Consider the following 20,297-nt stretch of genomic DNA (forward strand, 5'->3'; position numbering starts at 1 on the left):
GCTTAATAGCATTTTATGTAAGTAATAGAATATGGTGCTCTGGGTCTACATTCAGGAGACCAAAAAAGGCATGTATGTGCTCTTGATTTTTTTGTAGGGTGTATGTGTGCATATGAAACAAAAATCAGTTTACCATTTGTGTTATTTCAGTACCCCATCTTCAGTACCCCATCTGATAAACTGATGTAATTATTTTGGTGTCCAAAAATGTTTCTTTTGCAACATTGTAATGTGATTTTAGGGTAAACCAGTAGTCTTCTATTTTATTATATAGTTAATTCCTGGGAATATATTCAAAGATAGATTTAGTATAAGAAGGGATTTTATCTCCTGAGGCCTAAAAACCACTAAGAAGTCCTTAATCATGGCTTTATGGGTAATCCTTCCCCTAATCCACATATCAGTTGGTTCACATATATCTGGAGCAGAAAGTTAGCCATCTCTGTTGCCTAATGGTGTTACCTAGTGGGTGGTGATGTAAAGTTTGAAAAACACTGCCTTAGATGATTATGATAATGAATTTGGTCATTCAACTTTCTCTTGACAGTATGCAGTTGGCAGTAGATGTGCAGATACCAGAATGTTTTGGAGGAGTGGAGGGTGAAGCAGTTTTTATTGATACTGAAGGAAGTTTTATGGTTGATAGAGTTGTAGACCTTGCTACTGCCTGCATTCAACACCTTCACCTTATTGCAGGAAGACATATGGGAGAGGGTAAGTTATCAAGTGATCTGTCTTCTTTTTTTCTGTATGATAAAAGTAATTTGCATTTGTACCTCTCAAGCCTCAGCAAGAGACCATTTGGAACATGAAGCTTAAATGACTTGACATTGTCCTATTGTTAAACTCCCAGATCTTATTTATAGACTTAGAAATGCCACAGCCTAGACTGGCCTTTTATTCTTTTATGGTCCTCAGTTCTTTTTTTTTAATTTTATCTATTTGAGATAGAACTGAGAGAGAGTGAGCATGAGTGGGGGGAGGGGCAAAGGGAGAGGGAGAAGCAGACTCTTAGCTGAGCAGGGGCCTAGATGTGTGGGGCCTTGATCTCTGGACCCTGGGATCATGACCTGAGCTGAAGGCAGATGCCCAACTGACTGAGCCACCTAGGTGCCCTACCCTCACCTCTTAATGCAGAAGCTCTGGGCCAAAACTTGTGTGTATATTTCACTGTATCACTTCAGATCATCATGCTCTGACCTGCCAGGTGTAAACTGATATTATTAGACAACTTAATGTAAGTAAATGTTGTTTCTTTTTTTTTTTTTTTTTTTAATTTTTATTTATTTATGATAGTCACAGAGAGAGAGAGAGGCAGAGACACAGGCAGAGGGAGAAGCAGGCTCCATACACCTGGAGCCTGACGTGGGATTCGATCCCGGGTCTCCAGGATCGCGCCCTGGGCCAAAGGCAGGCGCCAAACCGCTGCGCCACCCAGGGATCCCGTAAATGTTGTTTCAATGCATTCAGTGATTCATTGCATTTAGTTTATATTGACTTCCATACTGTTTTTTCAAAGAACCAAAGGTAGCTTTTTTTTAAAGATTTTATGTATTTTTTATGTATTTATTTGAGAGAGAGGGAAGGGGCAGAGGGAAAAGCAGAATCCTTGCTGAGCAAGGAGCCCCACTTGGGACTCGATCCCAGGACCCTAATATGACCTGAGCTGAAAGCAGCCACTTAACCATCTGAGCCACCCAGGCACCCCACCGAAGTTAGCTCTGAAAAACTATGTTAGAAATGTTTGGAACATTACTGAATGACCTTATGGGGCTCTGAGTAGAATGTAATGGACTTCATGACTGTTAATTGTATTAAAGTGTTTGGGAAGTTTTTTTGATCTTGTCATGTAGAAATATTATTTGATTTTTTTAAGAAAAAATATGGGTAATTTTTTTCTTTTTGGGGGGTAATTTTATTTATTTATTTATTTTTTTTTTAAGTTTACCTTTTTTTTTTTTTTTTTTTTAGCATTTATTTTTAATTTACTTATTCAGAGAGAGAGAGAGAGACTGAGAGGCAGAGACACAGGCAGAGGGAGAAGCGGGCTCCATGCAGGGAGCCCGACGCGGGACTTGATCCCAGGTCTCCAGGATCAGACCCCGGGCTGCAGGCGGCACTAAACCGCTGCGCCACCGGGGGTGCCCTTTTGGGGGTAATTTTAATTTAAATGATTTAAATACTTAAAGGTATTCAAGTTCTTGTCATTTTAATTACTTGGGAAATTAACTGGTTTCTGGTTTGACTGTTCTAGTTTATTTTTTGGATGTGTAGTTCTCATTCTTTAATAATTTTAAAAAACAATACTTTTCATAGGATTCTTGTATTCCCTTTAAATGAATGTAATAGCTGGCTATTTTAATTTTCATATGCGTACTAGGTGTCTTTTTTAACTAATGACCAATATGTCTACTGAAAGTCCTTAAAGCTACCCATGACACAATGTGTATTTGTAATAGTGCCTTTTTTCTTTAAGATTTTATTTATTTATTCATGAGAGACACAGAAAGAGACAGAGACATAGGGAGAGGGAGAAGCAGGCTCCCTGTGGGAAGTCCAATGCAAGGCTCAATCCCAGGACCCCAGGATCACTACGGGCAGACATTCAACCACTGAGCCACCCAGGTGCCCCTGAAATAGTGTCTTAAAATCTTATTGTAGGGGCACCTGGGTGGCTTATTCAGTTAAAGATCTGCCTTTGGCTCAGATCAAGATCCCTGGGTCCTGGTATTAGGCTCCCTTCTCTGTAAGGAGCCTGCTTCTCCCTCTCCCTCTCCCTCTGCCTACCGCTCCCCTGCTTGCACTTATGCACATGCTGTCTCTCTGTCAAATAAATTATTTAAAAAGAAACCACAACACCTTACTGTAGATATTATAGGTATAGCATTGGTATATAAAGTTTTTAATGATTGCTATGTGATTAAGCTGTTATTTTTTTTTTTTTGGTTAGAGGTGAACTTTTATATTTGTAAAAGTCAGTGCTTTCTGAAATTTAATTTCATGTGTATTTTTTCAATGTTAAAACAAGTATGAAACAAGTTAAAACAAGTATGAAAAAAAGGTCAAGTATGTTTTAAAGTACAGTGATTTTTAACTGGTTTATCTCAGAAATATGTATAAAACCAAACCGTTGTTTGTTTTTTGTTTTGTTTTGTTTTTAAAGATTTTATTTATTTTTTCATGAGAGACACACACAGAGAGAGAGAGAGAGAGGCAGAGACACAGGCAGAGGGAGAAGCAGGCTCCATGCAGGTAGCCTGACGTGGGACTTGATCCCGTATCGCCAGGATCAGGCCCTGGGCTGAAGGTGATGCTAAACCGCTGAGCCATCTGGGCTGCCTCTGTTTTTTTTTTTTTTTTAAGATTTATTTATTTGAAAGTGCATAAGCAGGGGGGAGGGGCAGAGGGAGAGAATCTCAAGCAGATGTCCTGCTGAGTACAGAGCTGGATGCAGGACTCAGTTTTACCATCCTGAGATCAAGACCTGAGCTTAACCAACTGAGCCATCCAGGTACCCTCCTAAAACTGCTTTTTATTATTTTTTTAAAGATTTTATTTATTTATTCATGAGAGAGAGAGAGAGAGGCAGAGACACAGGCAGAGGGAGAAGCAGGCTCCATGCAGGGAGCCTGACATGGGACTTGATCCCGGTTCTCCAGGATCCTGGGCTGAAGGCAGCACTAAACCGCTGAGCCACCCGGGCTGCCCCCTAAAACTGCTTTTTAAAAAAAATATATAATCTAAGAAGAATTTTATATTGTTTCTACTTAAATATAAAAGTATGCTAAAGAAATAATGGAAAAAAGTTACCAAAAGGGAAAAAGATGCTTTTTTTATTGTTAACCTAATTTGCATCCTATGAAAAAAAAAACAAGAAAGGAGAAATTCCATTATGTTACTTCTATTCAATGGAAACCAATAATAGAAATATGAAAAGTCAGGTATTAAACCTCTAATTGTATATGTGTATAAAGAATTTCTAGATAGTTTAGTGTTTAAGGAACTAGTGGAAAAGGTGAAAATAAGAGGTCAGGAATTATGCAATGGTAGTTTATAGCAAATTTGTTATAATTTTGTTATCTTTCAATTAAAGTGAAGAGTTGTATTCACAGTGAAGCATTTTATTATTAAAAGGTATTTTCTTCCTATAATATAAATATAATCAAAACAAGTAAAACTAAATTAAGATTGTTTTGTTTATTTTAGAGCACTCAAAAGCTTTGGAGGATTTCACTCTTGAAAATATTCTTTCCCATATTTACTATTTTCGTTGTCATGACTACACAGAACTATTGGCACAAGTTTATCTCCTGCCAGACTTTCTTTCGGAACATTCAAAGGTATGGCTCAAACTACTGAAATACAGCAAACCTTTGGAATATCTTTGGAGGTGTTTGATTAGCATGAAAAATAAGTAAATTGTATAGTGGCATTAGCCTGTTCAAAAATCTCTTCCTTCCTTGTCCTATAATTGATTTATACTTACACATATTTAACATATATGCATATATATTTTATGCCTAAAGTATGAAATTGAAATAATATAGGAAGAGGTTCTTCCTCCAGTAATAGTGGAATAGCTTCTAACAAATTCTGTAGAAGATTATATGTGAAAAATAAAACTTCCGTTCTACTGCATCCTAGTACCTCTCCCTAAAGTTGACTACTATTGTTTGTGTGTCTTCTCAAAAAAATTTTTATGCATGTTGCAATATCTGTCTACCCGTTTCTTTCTTTTTTTTTTTTTAATTCATGAAAGACAGATGCAGAGACAGGCAGAGGGAGAAGTAGGCTCCCTGGTGGAGAGCCCAATGTGGACTCAATCTGAGGATCCCCAGGATCACACCCTGAGCCAAAGGCAGACACTAAACTACTGAGCCACCCAGGTGCTCCTTTCTACCCATTTTTAATATTTTTAGTGGGGTAATACTATAATATGATTCTGATTTTTTTTTTTTTGCTTGGTGTTTTGCGTATCTTTCTATATCACCACATGTGGATAAACCTTTTTATTCAGCTGCATATTATTTCACTTTAAGAAGGTGTTTTTACTGTTGGTGTGAACGTAAAATGGTACAGTTGCCTCAGAAAACAGTATGGCGCTCCTCAAAAAATTAAAAATGGAATTACCATATGACCCAGCAATTCCACTTTTGTGTATATTACCAGAAGAATTGAAAGCAGGATTTTGAAGAGATATTTGTAAGCCTGTGTTCATAGCAGCATTATTCGTATTACCTAAAATATGGAAGCAACATTCATTGATGAATGAATAAATAAGCAAAATGTGGTATACACATATAATGTAATATTATTCATACTTAAAAAGGAAAGAAATTCTGACATATGCTACAACTTGGATGAATCTTGAGGACATTATGTTAAGTGAAATAAACCAGTCAAAAAAAGACATGCTGTATGATTCCACTTATATGAGATGTGAAGAGTAGTCAAACTCAGAGACATAAAGTAGAATAGTGGTTATGAGGGCTTGTGGGGAAAGGAGAAAATGGGCAATTATTGTTTAATGGGAATAGAATTTCATTTTACAAGATGAATGTTCTGTGTATTCTACTACATAAAAAAAACTGGGGGGAAAACTACCTCAATTTATTTAACCAATCCTCTTATTGGTGGTCTTTTAGATGGTATTATTAACAATGGTTTGAGGATAATCCTTACATATATCATCTTAGGGTAAATTTTAAGTATGTTTCTGGGTAAATTTTTTTTTTAAGATTTTATTTATTTATTTGAGAGAGTGAGAAAGAAAGAGCATGAGCTGGAGATGGGGTAGAGGGAGAAGGAAAAGTGGGCTCCCCACTGAGTTCAGAGCCCCAGGACCTAAGATCATGACCTTAGTCAGATGCTTAACCAGCTGAGCCACCCAGGTGCCCCTGTTTATGGAATAAATTCTAAGTATTAGAATTATGTTAAAGAATATGTACATTTTTTTAAAAGATTTGATTTTATTTATTCATTCATGAGAGACACACACACACACACAGAGAGAGAGAGAGAGAGAGAGAGAGAGAGAGAGGCAGAGACACAGGCAAAGGGAGAGGCAGGCTCCATGCAGGGAGCCCGATGTGGGACTCGATCCCAGGACTCCAGGATCACGCCCTGGGCCAAAGACAGGCGCCAAACCGCTGAGCCACCCATGGATCCCCAAATATGGACATTTTTAATTTTGATAAATACTACACATGACAGAGACCCCCCCCCCCTTTTTTTTTTTGACAGAGACTCTTTGATCAAACTTTACTCAGCCTCCTCTGAGCCTTTTTGAATTGGCCTCAACCTTCACCCACATCCTGTCTTTGGCCTGACCAGTCCATTTCATACTGTAAGTAATGCTGCTGTGAACATAGGGGTACAATAGTATCCTGTAAATTAGTTTAGAAAGAATCTCCCACCCTTAAAATCTGATCACCCTTGACATCTCAAGTTCCTTATTCCCCACTTTCAATGTTATGTCATTGACCTGCCTGTAGCAAGAATTCTGCTAAGTCATGTTAGCAAGAATCCTACCCTTGATGTCTTCTCCTAATAATTTTTCATTCACTGACACCCTGCTTCTTGGGTATAAATCCCCATGTGTCCTTGTATTTGGGGTTAAGACCAATCTCTTTTCCCTATTGCAAAACCCTTATTGCTATCTTCTTGAATAAAGTCTTCCTTACTATTTTAACGGGTGTCAGAATAACTTTTTTTTTTTAAAGATTTCATTCATTCATTCATTCATTTAACAGAGAGCACAAGCAGGGAGAGTGGCAGGCAGAGGGAATGGGAGAAGCAGGCTCCCCACTCAGCAAGGAGCCCAGTGTGGGCCTTGATCCCAGGTCCCTGGGATCATGACCTGAGCCAAAGATTAATCAACTGAGCCACCCAGGTGTACTTTTTTTTATTTTTTTAAATATATATAAGAGAGAGTGAGCATCATGAGTGCAAAGGGACAAAGGGAGAAAGAAAATCTTAAACAGGCTCCACGGCCAGTGCTCAGAACGTAATTCTGCTGTTGTTGGATGAAGTAGTCTATAGATACCCATTATATCTAGTTGATTGATGGTGTTATTGAGTTTATCTCTGTTCTTAATGGTTTTGTCTACTGGATCTGTTCGTTTTTATTAGCTGCTAAAGACTCCAAATACAGTGAAGTCATCTATTTCTCCTTGCAGTTTTGCCTCATATAGTTAGATGCTCTTTTGTCAGGACATACATGTTAGGAACTATTATGTCTTTTTGGGGAACTGACCTTTTAATCATTTTTTAAAAAATATTTTTATTTATTTATTTATTTATTTTTTAATTTTTATTTTATTTTCTTTTATTTATGATAATCACAGAGAGAGAGAGAGGCAGAGACACAGGCGGAGGGAGAAGCAGGCTCCATGCACCGGGAGCCTGATGTGGGATTCGATCCCGGGTCTCCAGGATCACGCCCTGGGCCAAAGGCAGGCGCCAAACCGTTGCGCCACCCAGGGATCCCTGACCTTTTAATCATTATGTAATGTCCCTCTTTATCCCTGATAATTTCCTTAGTCTGACATCTGCTTTCTAAAATAAATATAGCTATTCTTGGTTTCTTTTGGTTAGTGTTACCATGGTATAGCATGGTAGATACTTCTCTAATCATTTACTTTTAGTCTACGGGTATCTGTATATCTAAAGTGGGTTTTTTTTTTTAAGATCTTATTTTTTTTTCAGATCTTATTTTTTTAAAGTAGTCTTTGAGACTACTTTAAAGTAGTCTTAAAGACTTAGACTTAAGTAGACTTAAAGACTACACCTAAAAAAAAAAAAAAAGACTATACCTAAGTAGCTCATTTAGTTGAGTGTCTGATTCTTGATTTTGAATCAGGTCATAATCTCAGGGTTGTGAGATTGAGCCCCATGTCTGGTTCTGCGCTGGGCATGGAGCCTGTTTAAGATTCTCTCTTTCCGGGGATCCCTGGGTGGCTCAGTGGTTTAGCACCTGCCTTCTGCCCAGGGTGTGATCCTAGAGTCCTGGGATCGAGTCCCGCATCGGGCTCCCTGCATAGAGCCTGCTTCTTCCTCTGCCTGCTTCTCCCTCTGCCTGTGTGTCTCATGAATAAATAAATAAAATCCTTAAAAATAAAATAAAATAAAATAATAAAATAAAATAAAACTGCATTAAAAAAAAAAAAGATTCTTTCCCTCTGACCTTCTCCTGCTTGCACATGTGCTCTCTTTAAAAAAAAAAAAAAACATTGCCAAATCCAAGATCATGAAAATTTATTTCTAAGAGTTTGTAGGAGAGGAAAAAGTTTTCTTCAGCCCTCTTAGGATCCCAGGCTGGGACTGAAAATTAAACTAACAAAGGCAAAATAACAGGAGAAAAGCACACATTTTACTGCATTTTTATGTGTACATGGGAGCCTTCTATAAGACAATAAAACCCAAAAGGACCAGAACAGGAAACTTTTATGCCTTTTAGCCAAAAACAGTAAATTTGTGAAGAATTGATGAGACAAAGGGGTTTGGGCTAGAGGTGGAAAATTATGAAGTAATTTGGAAGATAAGAATTAGTTTAACAAGGTTTGTTTATATGCCTTCTCAGCCCTAAATTCCCTCTCTCTGGTGATAAGAGTGTCTCATTTGGGATCCCTGGGTGGCGCAGCGGTTTGGCGCCTGCCTTTGGCCCAGGGCGCGATCCTGGAGACCCGGGATCGAATCCCACGTCGGGCTCCCGGTGCATGGAGCCTGCTTCTCCCTCTGCCTGTGTCTCTGCCTCTCTCTCTCTCTGTGACTGTCATAAATAAATAAAAATTAAAAAAAAAAAAAAAAAAAAAAAAGAGTGTCTCATTTTATCCCAATACAGGGAGGGTACCTTTCACCCAGGAGATTTCTCTTCTTTCCAGGAAGAAGAGAGAGGATAAGAGATGAAAGTTGCTTCTCTGCTTCTGTTGTTTTCTGACTTCTACTTAAGATATTCAGTATGCTAAAGGCATCTGGGTGGCTCAGTTGATGAGGCATCCAACTCTTGATTTTGGATTATGGTCTCAGGGTTGTAGGATGGAGCCCTGTGTCCAGTCCCTTGTCAGGCTCCGTGTTCATTGGGGAATCTGCCTGCTTCTCTCTCTCGTCCTCTGCTCCTTTCCCCATGCAAATAAATAAATGTTATTTATTTATTTATTCATGAGAGGCAGAGAGAGAAAGAGTGAGAGAGAGAAAGGCAGAGATACAGGAATAAATATTTTTTAAAAAAGATATTCAGTATGCCAGGGTGCCAGATTTGGAGTAGCATGTCCTGAACTCCACCCAGTTTAATAGCTTTAGTTTTTTTATTTGGGACTTTGATCCATTTTGAGTTAATTTTTTTATACATAGTCTGGAGTAAGTGTCCAACTTCATTTTGTATGCAGACATCTAGTTGTTGCAGCAACATTTGTTGAAAAGACTTTTTTCCCCATTGAACGGGCTTGGCATCCTTGTTGAAAATCAGTTCCAGGGCAGCCCGGGTGGCTCAGTGGTTTAGCACTGCCTTCAGCCCAGGGTGTGATCCTGGGGTCCCGGGATCGAATCCCATGTCTGGCTCCCTGCATGGAGCCTGCTTCTCCCTCTGCCTGTGTCTCTGCCTCTCTCTCTCTCTCTCTCTCTCTCTGTGTGTGTGTGTGTGTCTCTCATGAATAAATAAATAAAATCTTAAAAAAAAAAAAGAAAATCAGTTGATCATAGATGTGCGGGTTAATTTTCTGGACTCTATTTTATTGATATGTGTGTTGTTTGTATGCCAGTACCACATGGTTTTGATTAGTAGCTTCATAGTATGTTTTGAAATTGGGACATGTGAGTCCTCCACTTTTTTATTTTCAAGATTGTTTGGCTATTCTGGGCCCTTGCAATTCCATATGAATTTGATCCACGTGAAGAGTCTTGTTTATTTCTGCAGAAATGCAGTTGGAATTTTAATACAGATTATATTGAATCTGTGTATTGAATATATTGCCATCTTTTTTTTTTTCTTTAAATGTTACCTGTAATGTGGGGCTCAAACTTGCTATTCTAAGATCAAGAATTTCATGCTCCACCAACTGAGCCAGCCAGGCACCCCAAAGTATATTGTTATCTAAACAGTATTAAATCTTCTAATCCACGAGCACAGTATATCTTTCTACCTATTTAGGTCTTTTTTAACTTCCTTCAACAATGTTTTGTAGGTTTTAGTGTGCAAATATTCCTCATCTTTTATTCTTTTTTGATGTTCTATCCCACCACCACAAAATCATGACCTGAGCCAAAACCAAGAGTTGGCTGCTCAACTGACTATGCCACCCAGGTGCTCTCCGAATGGAAATTTTATATCTTCCTTTCCAGTTTGCCTACCTTTTATTTCTTATGTAATTGTTCTTGGTAGAACTCTTGGTACAGTGTTGAATAACTGTGATAAAAGTGGGCATTTTTGTCTTACTAAGATCAGGGAGAAAGCTTTCAGTCTATCACCTGTAAGTACAGTTGATCTGCATTATTTGCAGGTTCTCTAGCTGCAAATTTATGACTTGCTAAAATTTATGGTAATCACAAAATCTATGCTTTTGTAATCATTTGTGAATATATTATGCTGAATAATATAAACTGGTTGGCTTTAAGAAATTTATTTTTTCACTATTCTAGAGGCTGGAAGTCTTGAGATTAAGGTTCCAGTTGATTCTGTGTCTGGCAAGTACTCTCTTCCTGACATACAGAAGGCTACCTTCTTATAGTGTCCTCACATAGCAGAGCAACAGAGAATGAGCTCTTTGATTACTCTTCTTTTAAGGACACTAATCCTGTCAGATCAGGGCCCCACCATTATGATCTCATTTAATCTTTATTACTTCCCTAGAGGCCCTATATCAAAATATAATTATATTGGAGGTTAGGGCATAGTAGTATAGTGGACAAATGTAAGTGGCCAAAAACTTGAGTCTCCCAACACACATGTTCCCAGGTGAGGTTGAACAAGGTATTCTCTGCCTTCTTATTTCAGCTTTCATATTGGTTTTTTTTTTTTTTAATTTTTTTATTTATTTATGATAGTCACAGAGAGAGAGAGAGAGAGAGAGAGAGAGAGAGAGAGAGAGAGAGGCAGAGACATAGGCAGAGGGAGAAGCAAGCTCCATGCACCAGGAGCCCGACGTGGGATTCGATCCCGGGTCTCCAGGATCGCGCCCTGGGCCAAAGGCAGGCACTAAACTGCTGCGCCGCCCAGGGATCCCCCTCAGCTTTCATATTGTAAACAAGTATCCTCTTCATGGCTTATTTATTTATTTATTTTTATTTTTATTTTTATTTTTATTTTTATTTTTATTTATTTATGATAGTCACAGAGAGAGAGAGAGAGGCAGAGACACAGGCAGAGGGAGAAGCGGGCTCCATGCACCGGAGCCCGACGTGGGATTTGATCCTGGGTCTCCAGGATCGCGCCCTGGGCCAAAGGCAGGCGCTAAACCACTGCGCCACCCAGGGATCCCTTCACGGTTTATTTAATGCCATGTTTTTGCTGAGGATTTTTGCATCTGTAATGTCTGTGGTTTTCTTTACTGGGGATGTCTTTATCTGGCTTTGGTATCAGTATGATACTGGCTTCGTAGAATGAATGAGGAAGTGTTCTCTCTATTTTTGGGAAAAGTTTGAGGATTGGTGTAAATTCTTTATTTTTTTAAAAGATTTTATTTATATGAGAGAGATTGAGCAAGAGAGAGCACAAGCAAGGTATGTGGAGGGTGAGAGTGAGAAGCATACTCCCTGTGGAGCAAGAGGGCTCAATCCCAGAATCCCAAGGTCATGATCTGAGCTGAAGGCAAATGCATAACCGACTGCCATCCAGGCGTCCCAGTGTAAATTCTTTAACCGTTTTATAAAATTCACCAGTGAAGCATCTGGCTGGCTCTGTCAGTATGGCATGTGACTCTTGATCTCAGGGTCATGAGTTTGGGCCCCACACAGGGGATATAGTTTACTTAAAAAAAAAATTCACTAGTGAAGTTCTTTGGTCCTGGTCTTTTTTTGTTATTGAAGGCTTTTGATCACTGATTCAATCTTTCCATTCAGATTTTCTATTTCTTCTTCTTCTTTTTTTTTTTTTTTTAAGATTTTATTTATTTATTCATGAGAGACAGAGAGAGAGAGAGAAGCAGAGACATAGGCAGAGGGAGAAGCAGGCTCCATGCAGGGAGCCCGATGTGGGTACTCCATCCTGGGTCTCCAGGATCACGCCCTGGGCTGAAGGCTGCGCTAAACCGCTGAGCCACCCAGGCTGCCCTCTATTTCTTCTTAAGTCGGTTTAAAAAAAATTTTTTTTTTTAAGATTTTATTTATTTATTCATGAGAGATGTAGAGAGAAGAGAGGCAGAGACATAGGCAGAGGGAGAAACAGGCTCCATGTGGGGAGCCCGATGTGGTGGGGGGCTCAATCCCAGGATTCTGGGATCACGCCCTGAGACAAAGGTAGGTACTTAACCACTGAGCAACCCAGGTGCCCTTCATCTAATTTTTATTACTTCTTTTGTTTTGCCTTCTTTGGGTTTAGTTTGTTCTTTTTTCTAATTTCCTAAGGTACAAGTTTTGATTATTGATTTGAGATCTTTTCTTCCTTTATTTTTTTAAAAAGATAGTTGTTTAGAGCTCTACATTTACTATGGAGCACTACTTTCACTGTATCTTTTAACTTGGTATATTGTGGGACACCGGGGTGGCTCAGTGGTTGAGTGTCTGTCTGCCTTTGGCTCAGGGCATGATCCCAGGATCTGGTATCGAGTCCCACATCCGGCTCCTTGCCGGGAGCCTGCTTCTCCTCCCCCTGCCTGTGTCTCTGACTCTCCCTCTGTGAATCATGAATAAATAAATCTTTAAAAAAATAATAATAACTTGGTATACTGTGCTTTTATATTCATTCATCTTTAAGTATTTCCCTTTTAATGCCTTCTTTAACTCATTCCTTATTTGAGTGTATTGCTTAGGGTTGCCTGGCTAACTCAGTTGATAGAACATGTGACTCTTGATCTCAGGGTTGGGAGTTTCTTGTTATTGTTGTTTTGGGTTTTTTTTTTTAAGTTTATTTAAATAATCTCTATATCCAACATGGTACTTGAACTCGTGACCCCGAGATCAAAAGTCTCATGCATCTCCATCTGAGCCACCAGGCACCCATGGGGGTCATGAGTTTGAGCCCCATATTGGGTATAGAGATTACTTAAAAAAAAAAAAAAAAAAAAGAGGTGTTGTTTAATTTGTGAGTTTTCCAAATTTCCTTCTGATGCTGGCTTCTAATTCCATTCCATTCTGGTCAGAGAAGATACTTTATATATGATCCATCCCATCTTTACACATTTATTTTGTGACTTATTTTGTGACCCACCCTCTAGATCTATCCAGGAGAATGTTCTGTGCACTTGAGAAGAATATGTATTCTGCTCTTGAGTGGAGCATTTTATATCTATTTATGTATCTGTTTCTGGCTTTTTCTTTTTAATGGGTCAACCTTTATTGGTGAGCAGGCAATTGAATTGCTGTCCAATTCAAAAGAAGTTGCTTACCTTATGATGAACAAGTACATTTTAACATGAATGCTGGTTGATAGTTTTGTTTATGTCAACAAGTGTGATGAAAGTGAAACAACAGGTATATTTTTTTAATTGAATTATAGTTGATGTACTATATCCTGTTAGTTTCAGGTGTACATCATAGTGATTTGATATTTTTACACATTATGAAAACTCACAATATGTCCAGTTACAGTGTATCACCATACACAAAAATATGTGTTTATGTCCTTTATGTGGGCTGTCTTTCCCTCCTGTAGGTTCTTATTGAGGACTCAGATCTATTGCCTCCCTTTTCATTGACACCCTCTACTTTATCACCTACTTATTCATCATTATTTCACCCAGTTTAGTTTCTTCATAACTCCATCATTATCAGAAATTACTCATGTATTTTTTTGCATGTTAATTGCCCTTTACTCCACTAGAACATAAACTCCATAAATTCTTGTTCCTGGAACAAGTATTGCCTGGAACAGTTACTAACATAGTAGGTGCTGAATGAAGGAATTAATACTCTAGAAGATACACAAATGGATTACTTAGACATGGCGTCATCAAATCCTCTTCTTTAGTCTAATCCTTACAAGAAAAATATATAATCTTAATGGGATTTTTAAATTTGGATTCATTTCCAGATTCTGTTTGTTCCTAGATATGAGGTTCATATATTACTCTGACTTCACTGTAGGAGCCATTATTTGGATTATATTAGAAATGCAATTGTCATGAAAATGTTTATCATCTATAAGTGAGCCTTCTTCATTAGAATTCAAGACAAACCTGCTGAATTCTCCATTATAACAGATACTGCAGTGATTAGCTGCCTTATAGTATATTTAAAATTAAGGAGGAAAAGTATACCAAGAATTAAGTTTTTGAAGAAGGTATAATAATTTACTAATTGAAGAGTTTTTTTTAAACATAAAAAATCTTGAAGGTAATATGAAATATTGAAGAATTTATTTTACTAAGATGTCAGAAGTGCTTTTTATCAGTGTAAAATAAAATGCCTCTGTAAAGATTGTGTAAAGTATATGAAAATTGTAATTTCTTTTTTTATGTTGAATTACTTTTTCAAGTTGATAAATTATCGAACCAGAGTATATTTTAATTTTTGTTGAAAACATTGGGTGAATGGATTTATCTTGGAGAGTTAGAAATAGAACTCTGGATTTTAGGGATTTTTTTTACCTGCAGTGAACATGCTTTTGGGATGCCATTTTTAAAATTTTATTTTATTTTATTTTTTAAGTTTTTATTTATTTATGATAGTCACACAGAGAGAGAGAGAGAGAGGCAGAGACATAGGCAGAGGGAGAAGCAGGCTCCATGCACTGGGAGCCCGATGTGGGATTCGATCCCGGGTCTCCAGGATCACGCCCTGGGCCAAAGGCAGGCGCTAAACCACTGCACCACCCAGGGAGCCCTAAAATTTTATTTTTAATACCAAACCTAATATCATGATCTCTTCTGTATTTAGGTTCGATTAGTGGTAGTGGATGGTATTGCTTTTCCTTTTCGTCATGACCTAGATGATCTATCCCTTCGGACTCGATTACTAAATGGCCTAGCCCAGCAAATGATCAGCCTTGCAAATAACCACAGATTAGCTGTAAGTATTATTAGCCAAGAGAATTTTATCATAAAGTCAAGCTTGTATAAAATATTAATGTCTAGAAATAGCTAAATAGAATTTGACTCAAACACATAATAGACACAGTTTTAAATGTAGTTTTTAATTTTTAGAAAAAAATTAATTCTAGTCTTGTGTTGTATATCAGTTTTCCTAGAAAATAACAAGCATAATCAAGATGCTATATTTTAAAATGGACTTGTTTGATAAAGAAATTCTGCCTTTGGTAATTGCAATCTTGGGGTTTTTTTGTCTAAATATACTTGATGTTTTTCAGGTAAACTCTTCTAACATCCCCATTTTTCTTTTACTCTGAGTCTTTTATTATTACATATTGTATAATTACAGATTCAGATAGGAAAATTACTTAGTGTGGACAACCTAGATGTTTGGAGGTAGAGCTAACTCTTCTAGATTTGAAATGTGAAGTTAGATATAAAGATCGGAAGTGACAAGACAGAAAGGAGTGAGGTAACAACTTTTTTTTTTAACTGTCTAATTGCCATCAATTTTCATTCTGCCACCTGTCACACTAATACACACACTTGTCCAGGAGGGAGATGGGAAAAGGTCAAGTCACTTAACTTGATATTCTTGTATTTACCCTGATTGGAGATTTTTTAGCACATATCTATAATATAGCATAAATAGGTAAAGAACTTCTTGATAAAATCATTTCAAAACATTCTTTCTTTCTTTCTTTCTTTCCCTTCCTTCCTTCCTTCCTTCCTTCCTTCCTTCCTTCCTTCCTTCCTTCTTTTCTTTCTTCTTTTTTTTTTTAGATTTTATTTATTCATGAGAGACACAGAGAGAGGCAGAGACAAAGGCAGAGGGAAAAGCAGGCTCCACGCAGGAAGCCCGACCTGGGACTTGATCCCGGGTCTCCAGGACCATGCCCTGGGCTAAAGGCAGCGCCAAACTACTGAGCCACATGGGCTGCCCCCAAAACACACTTTTCTTTTGAGTTTTTAGATTTTTTTTTTTTTTTTTTTGGCCATATACTGAAAAGTCTGGTATCCTGTGTTTGAATTATTTCTTGTATTAATTTGTAATTTAGCATTCTGTTAATCAATGAAGATCCCCCAGTAGGGGGCACTCAAGACTAATGGGTTGTATAGTTCCTTAGGTTTTGCTTTGTTTGTTGAACAGAAATAGCTTTATTGGGGATCCCTGGGTGGCCCAGGGCGTGATCCTGGAGTCTCAGGATCGAGTCCCACATCAAGCTCCCTGCATGGAGCCTGCTTCTCCCTCTGCCTGTGTCTCTGCTCCTCTCTCTCTCTCTCTCTCTCTGTGTGTGTGTCTCTCAAGAATAAATAAAAATCTTAAAAAAAAAAAGAAATAGCTTTATTTTTTTCAATTAAAAAAGTAATCTAAACAGTAACATGGAATACTATGCAGTGTTTAAGAAGAGTAATGTAAATATATACATACTAACACACAACAAGATGTATCCAGATATATAATTAAGTGAAAAGATTAGTCACATGACTTTATGTTATGTGGGGCACTTGGGTGGCTCAGTCAGTTAAGCATCTGCCTTCAGCTCAGGTCATGATCCAAGGTCTTGGAATTGAGCCCCATTTCAGGCTCTCTGCTCAGCAGGGAACCTGCTTCTCTCTCTCCCTCTGCTTGCTGCTTCACCTGCCTGTGCACTCCCTCTCTCTCTGTCAAATAAATAAATAAAATCTTTAAAAAACTCAACAACATGGCAGCCTGGGTGGCTCAGCGGTTTAGCACTGCCTTCAGCCCAGGGCATGACCCCGGGGTCCTGGGATCAAGTCCCACATCGCTCTCTGCAAGGAGTCTGCTTCTCCCTCTGCCTGCGTGGAGTCTGCTTCTCCCTCTGCCTGTGTCTCTGCCTCTCTCTCTCTCTCTCTCTCTCTCAGTGTGTCTCATGAATAAATAAATAAGATCTTTAAAAAAAACCTCAACAACACCAAAAACAATATATTTTATGTGATCTCACTTTTGAGAAAAATAAAAACTATATATGTGCACTTATATTTATATATATGAACAAAAATATCTGAAAGGATCAAAATGTTCATGATGACTACTTCTAGAAATAGGATTTTGTGAGTTTGAGGGCATACTTTCCCTTATTTATAAATTCTCTGCTTGATTTTAATTTCCCAGTTGTCATGTATAGAAGTATTTCAGACCTTTGACAATATATACACTTCACAGTTTTAAATTGTATATAAACTTATATGCATGTATATATATGTATTTGTTATATATAAATTATATGTACTTTCTGTAAAAGAAGTTCTAAACAAAAAAATGTAGGAAGTAAGTAAATTATTACCCAGAGATGATTATTGTTGAGTTTGGTGTACATATTTTTCCCAACTTATAAAGGTTTTTTTAAGTTTTTATTTTTATTTTAAAGTAATCTCTATGCCCAATATGGGGCTTGACTTCACAACCCTGAGATCAAGAGTTGCATGCTCTATGGAGTCAGGCAGGCACCCCTATATAGACATATTTTTTAAGTGAGATATTATACATGCTATTATACAAAGCAGTTTGTTTTTCCCTTAATATATTAACAACATTTTTCCATATACACTACTTTATGAGTGTACCTTAACTAAAGCTTATATAGTGCTCTATTGTATAAATATAGCATTTTTTTTTTTAAGATTTTATTTATTCATGAGAGACAGAGAGAGAGAGAGGCAGAGACGCAGGCAGAGGGAGGAGCAGACTCCTTGTAGGGAGCTGGACGTGGACTCGATCTGGGCTCTCCAGGATCACGCCCTGGACTGAAGGCGGCGCTAAACCGCTAAACCGCTGAGTCACCAGGGCTGCCCTATAGCATAGTTTTTTAATCACCTCCCTATTGTCTTTAAAATTGGCTTCAGTTTTTCACCATTTTATTTTATTTATTTATTTTTAAGATTTTATTTATTCATGAGAGACAGAGAGAGAGAAAGGCAGAGACACTGGCAGAGGGAAAAGTAGGGCAGGGAGCCTGACGTGGGACTCGATCCCAGGTCTCCAGTATCCCGCCCTGGGCCAAAGGCGGCACTAAACCGCTGAGCTGCTGGGGCTGCCCAGTTTTTCACCATTTTAAAAACTGGTGGGGCCTGGGGCCACTGGGGGGCCTGGGTGGCTCAGTCAGTTAAGCATCTGCCTTGGGCTTAGGTCATGACCTCAGGATCTTGGGATCGAGTCCAGCATCACATCATATATCACATTGCATTGAATTGGGCTCCCTGCCTGCTTCTTCCTCTGCTTGCCACTCATTCTGCTTGTGTTCTCTCTCTGTGTCAAATAAATAAAATCTTAAAAAAAAAAAAATCCTGCAGTCAACTCTGTATATGCTTTTTTTGCCCATTTATCCAGTTACTTTTTTTTTTAAAGAAAAAATTCCTGTCCAGTTATTTCTGAAAGTACCAAGTCAAAGGGATATCTCTGTTCTTATTTTTATTCTTTGGGGGGGATATCTCTGTTTTTAAACATTTTGTTAAAAAAAAATAAACATTTTGTTATATATTATCAAATTGCCCTCACAAAGCTGTTCTAAAGTATATTCTCTACAGCAATGAATGGGAATTCTTGTTTTTCCACATCTTTACCAACTGTGAGCCTTTTAAAAATCTTTGCCAAACTATAATAGAATCCTTTTAAGATGCATTAATTTGATTATTAGCAGAAATGTTTTTTAACAGCTTTATTGAGATATAATTAACATACCATAAAATCACCATTTTAGTAGGTATAGTTCAGTGGTTTGTAGTATATTTACAGAGTTGTACAACCATTACTGTTTAATTTAGAACACATTCATCACCCCAAAAAGAAATCATGTACCCTGGGATCCCTGGGTGGTGCAGCGGTTTAGCGCCTGCCTTTGGCCCAGGGCGTGATCCTGGAGACCCGGGATTGAGTCCCACATCGGGCTCCCGGTACATGGAGCCTGCTTCTCCCTCTGCCTGTGTCTCTGCCTCTCTCTCTCTCTCTCTCTCTCTCTCTTTCTCTCTGTGACTATCATAAATAAATAGATAAATAAATTAAAAAAAAATCATGTACCCATTAGTCATCATTCCTCATTGCACCCTCTTGTCAGTTCCTAAGAACTATTAGTCTGCTTTCTATTTGTATGTATCTTGTCTTTTCTGGGTACTTTATATAAATAAAATCATTCAGTATAGGAACTTTTATTTCTGGCTTCTTTCACTTAGCATATTTGCAAGATTCATCCATGTTGTAGCATGTATCAGTATCCTTTTAATGACTGATTAACTTTGCATTTTCTTAGTATATCACCTTTTGTTTATTCATCAATTGAAGGACATTTGGGTAACAAGTATTTTTAAAGCAGCGAACTTCATAATTCAAAAGTGATTGCTACTGCGCTATTTTAAAGATTCATTCTTTAGTATCATGGTAAACCCAACATTTTTTTCAGAGGTCATGTAATTCTTTTATAAGTAATTGCTAAAGGTGCAAATTCTGATTTTGGATTGTTTAACAGTTGGCAAGCCAGTGCATCTATTTACATTTTCCTCAAGGGATGTAGTGGGTAAATTAAATCCAGGTTTCCCTCACTATCCAAAAGTAGAGCATTCTAACAAAAACCTTTGGTAAGCCAAAAGGTATAAAGCAAAGAAGCAGTTAACCAGTAATTTATATGGAAAATTGTTTTAGCGTTCTCAGACTCAAAAAATAATTTTTCTGATACCTTAGGACAGATGTTGCTAATGAATGCACAAAGTAAATCAAGATAAAGCACAGATGCTCACCCACACAGTTCAAAGCTATGGCAGCTTGATACTAAGATGCTGAATATCATTCCTCGGGGAAGGAGCTTGGTGATGGTGCTTTCCCTGCCTGGGTGCACTCTGCTTTTATAAGAGTTTTTTTTTTTAAGTTTTTTTTTCAAATGCTGAAATACTATATTTGCTTTTCACTTTTTTTTTAATTTTTTGTAAAAGTGAAAATCCTCTTTGGATTCTTTTGGTTAGCAAAAACAGGTACTAATATAGGTCTTTCATAAAAGTGAAGTGGCATAACAGAAGCTTTTGAAAAGCAGGGGATACCTGTACTCTATAAACCAGTGCTGTCTGAGAGGACTTTTTGGGAAGATGAAAATGCTTAGTCTAATACAG

The 20,297-nt window shown here is 37.8% G+C and overlaps 1 protein-coding gene across 4 annotated transcripts in view; it reads left to right on the forward strand.

The window, feature by feature from the left end:
• The window catches only part of RAD51C (RAD51 paralog C), a 39,187-nt gene that overhangs the window by 3,088 nt on the left and 15,802 nt on the right, over positions 1–20,297 (forward strand). For 3 of the 4 annotated variants that reach the window (XM_025996029.2, XM_025996030.2, XM_072747586.1), the window contains exons 3-5: positions 548–714; positions 4,207–4,340; positions 15,028–15,159. In XM_025996029.2, coding sequence (XP_025851814.1) covers positions 548–714; positions 4,207–4,340; positions 15,028–15,159 — 433 coding nt within the window. The remainder of the gene's footprint in view (positions 1–547; positions 715–4,206; positions 4,341–15,027; positions 15,160–20,297) is intronic. The other variant, XM_025996031.2, reaches the window with a different exon arrangement.

The sequence above is a fragment of the Vulpes vulpes genome, chromosome 2 (assembly GCF_048418805.1).
Source record: "Vulpes vulpes isolate BD-2025 chromosome 2, VulVul3, whole genome shotgun sequence".
Lineage (NCBI taxonomy): Eukaryota > Metazoa > Chordata > Mammalia > Carnivora > Canidae > Vulpes > Vulpes vulpes.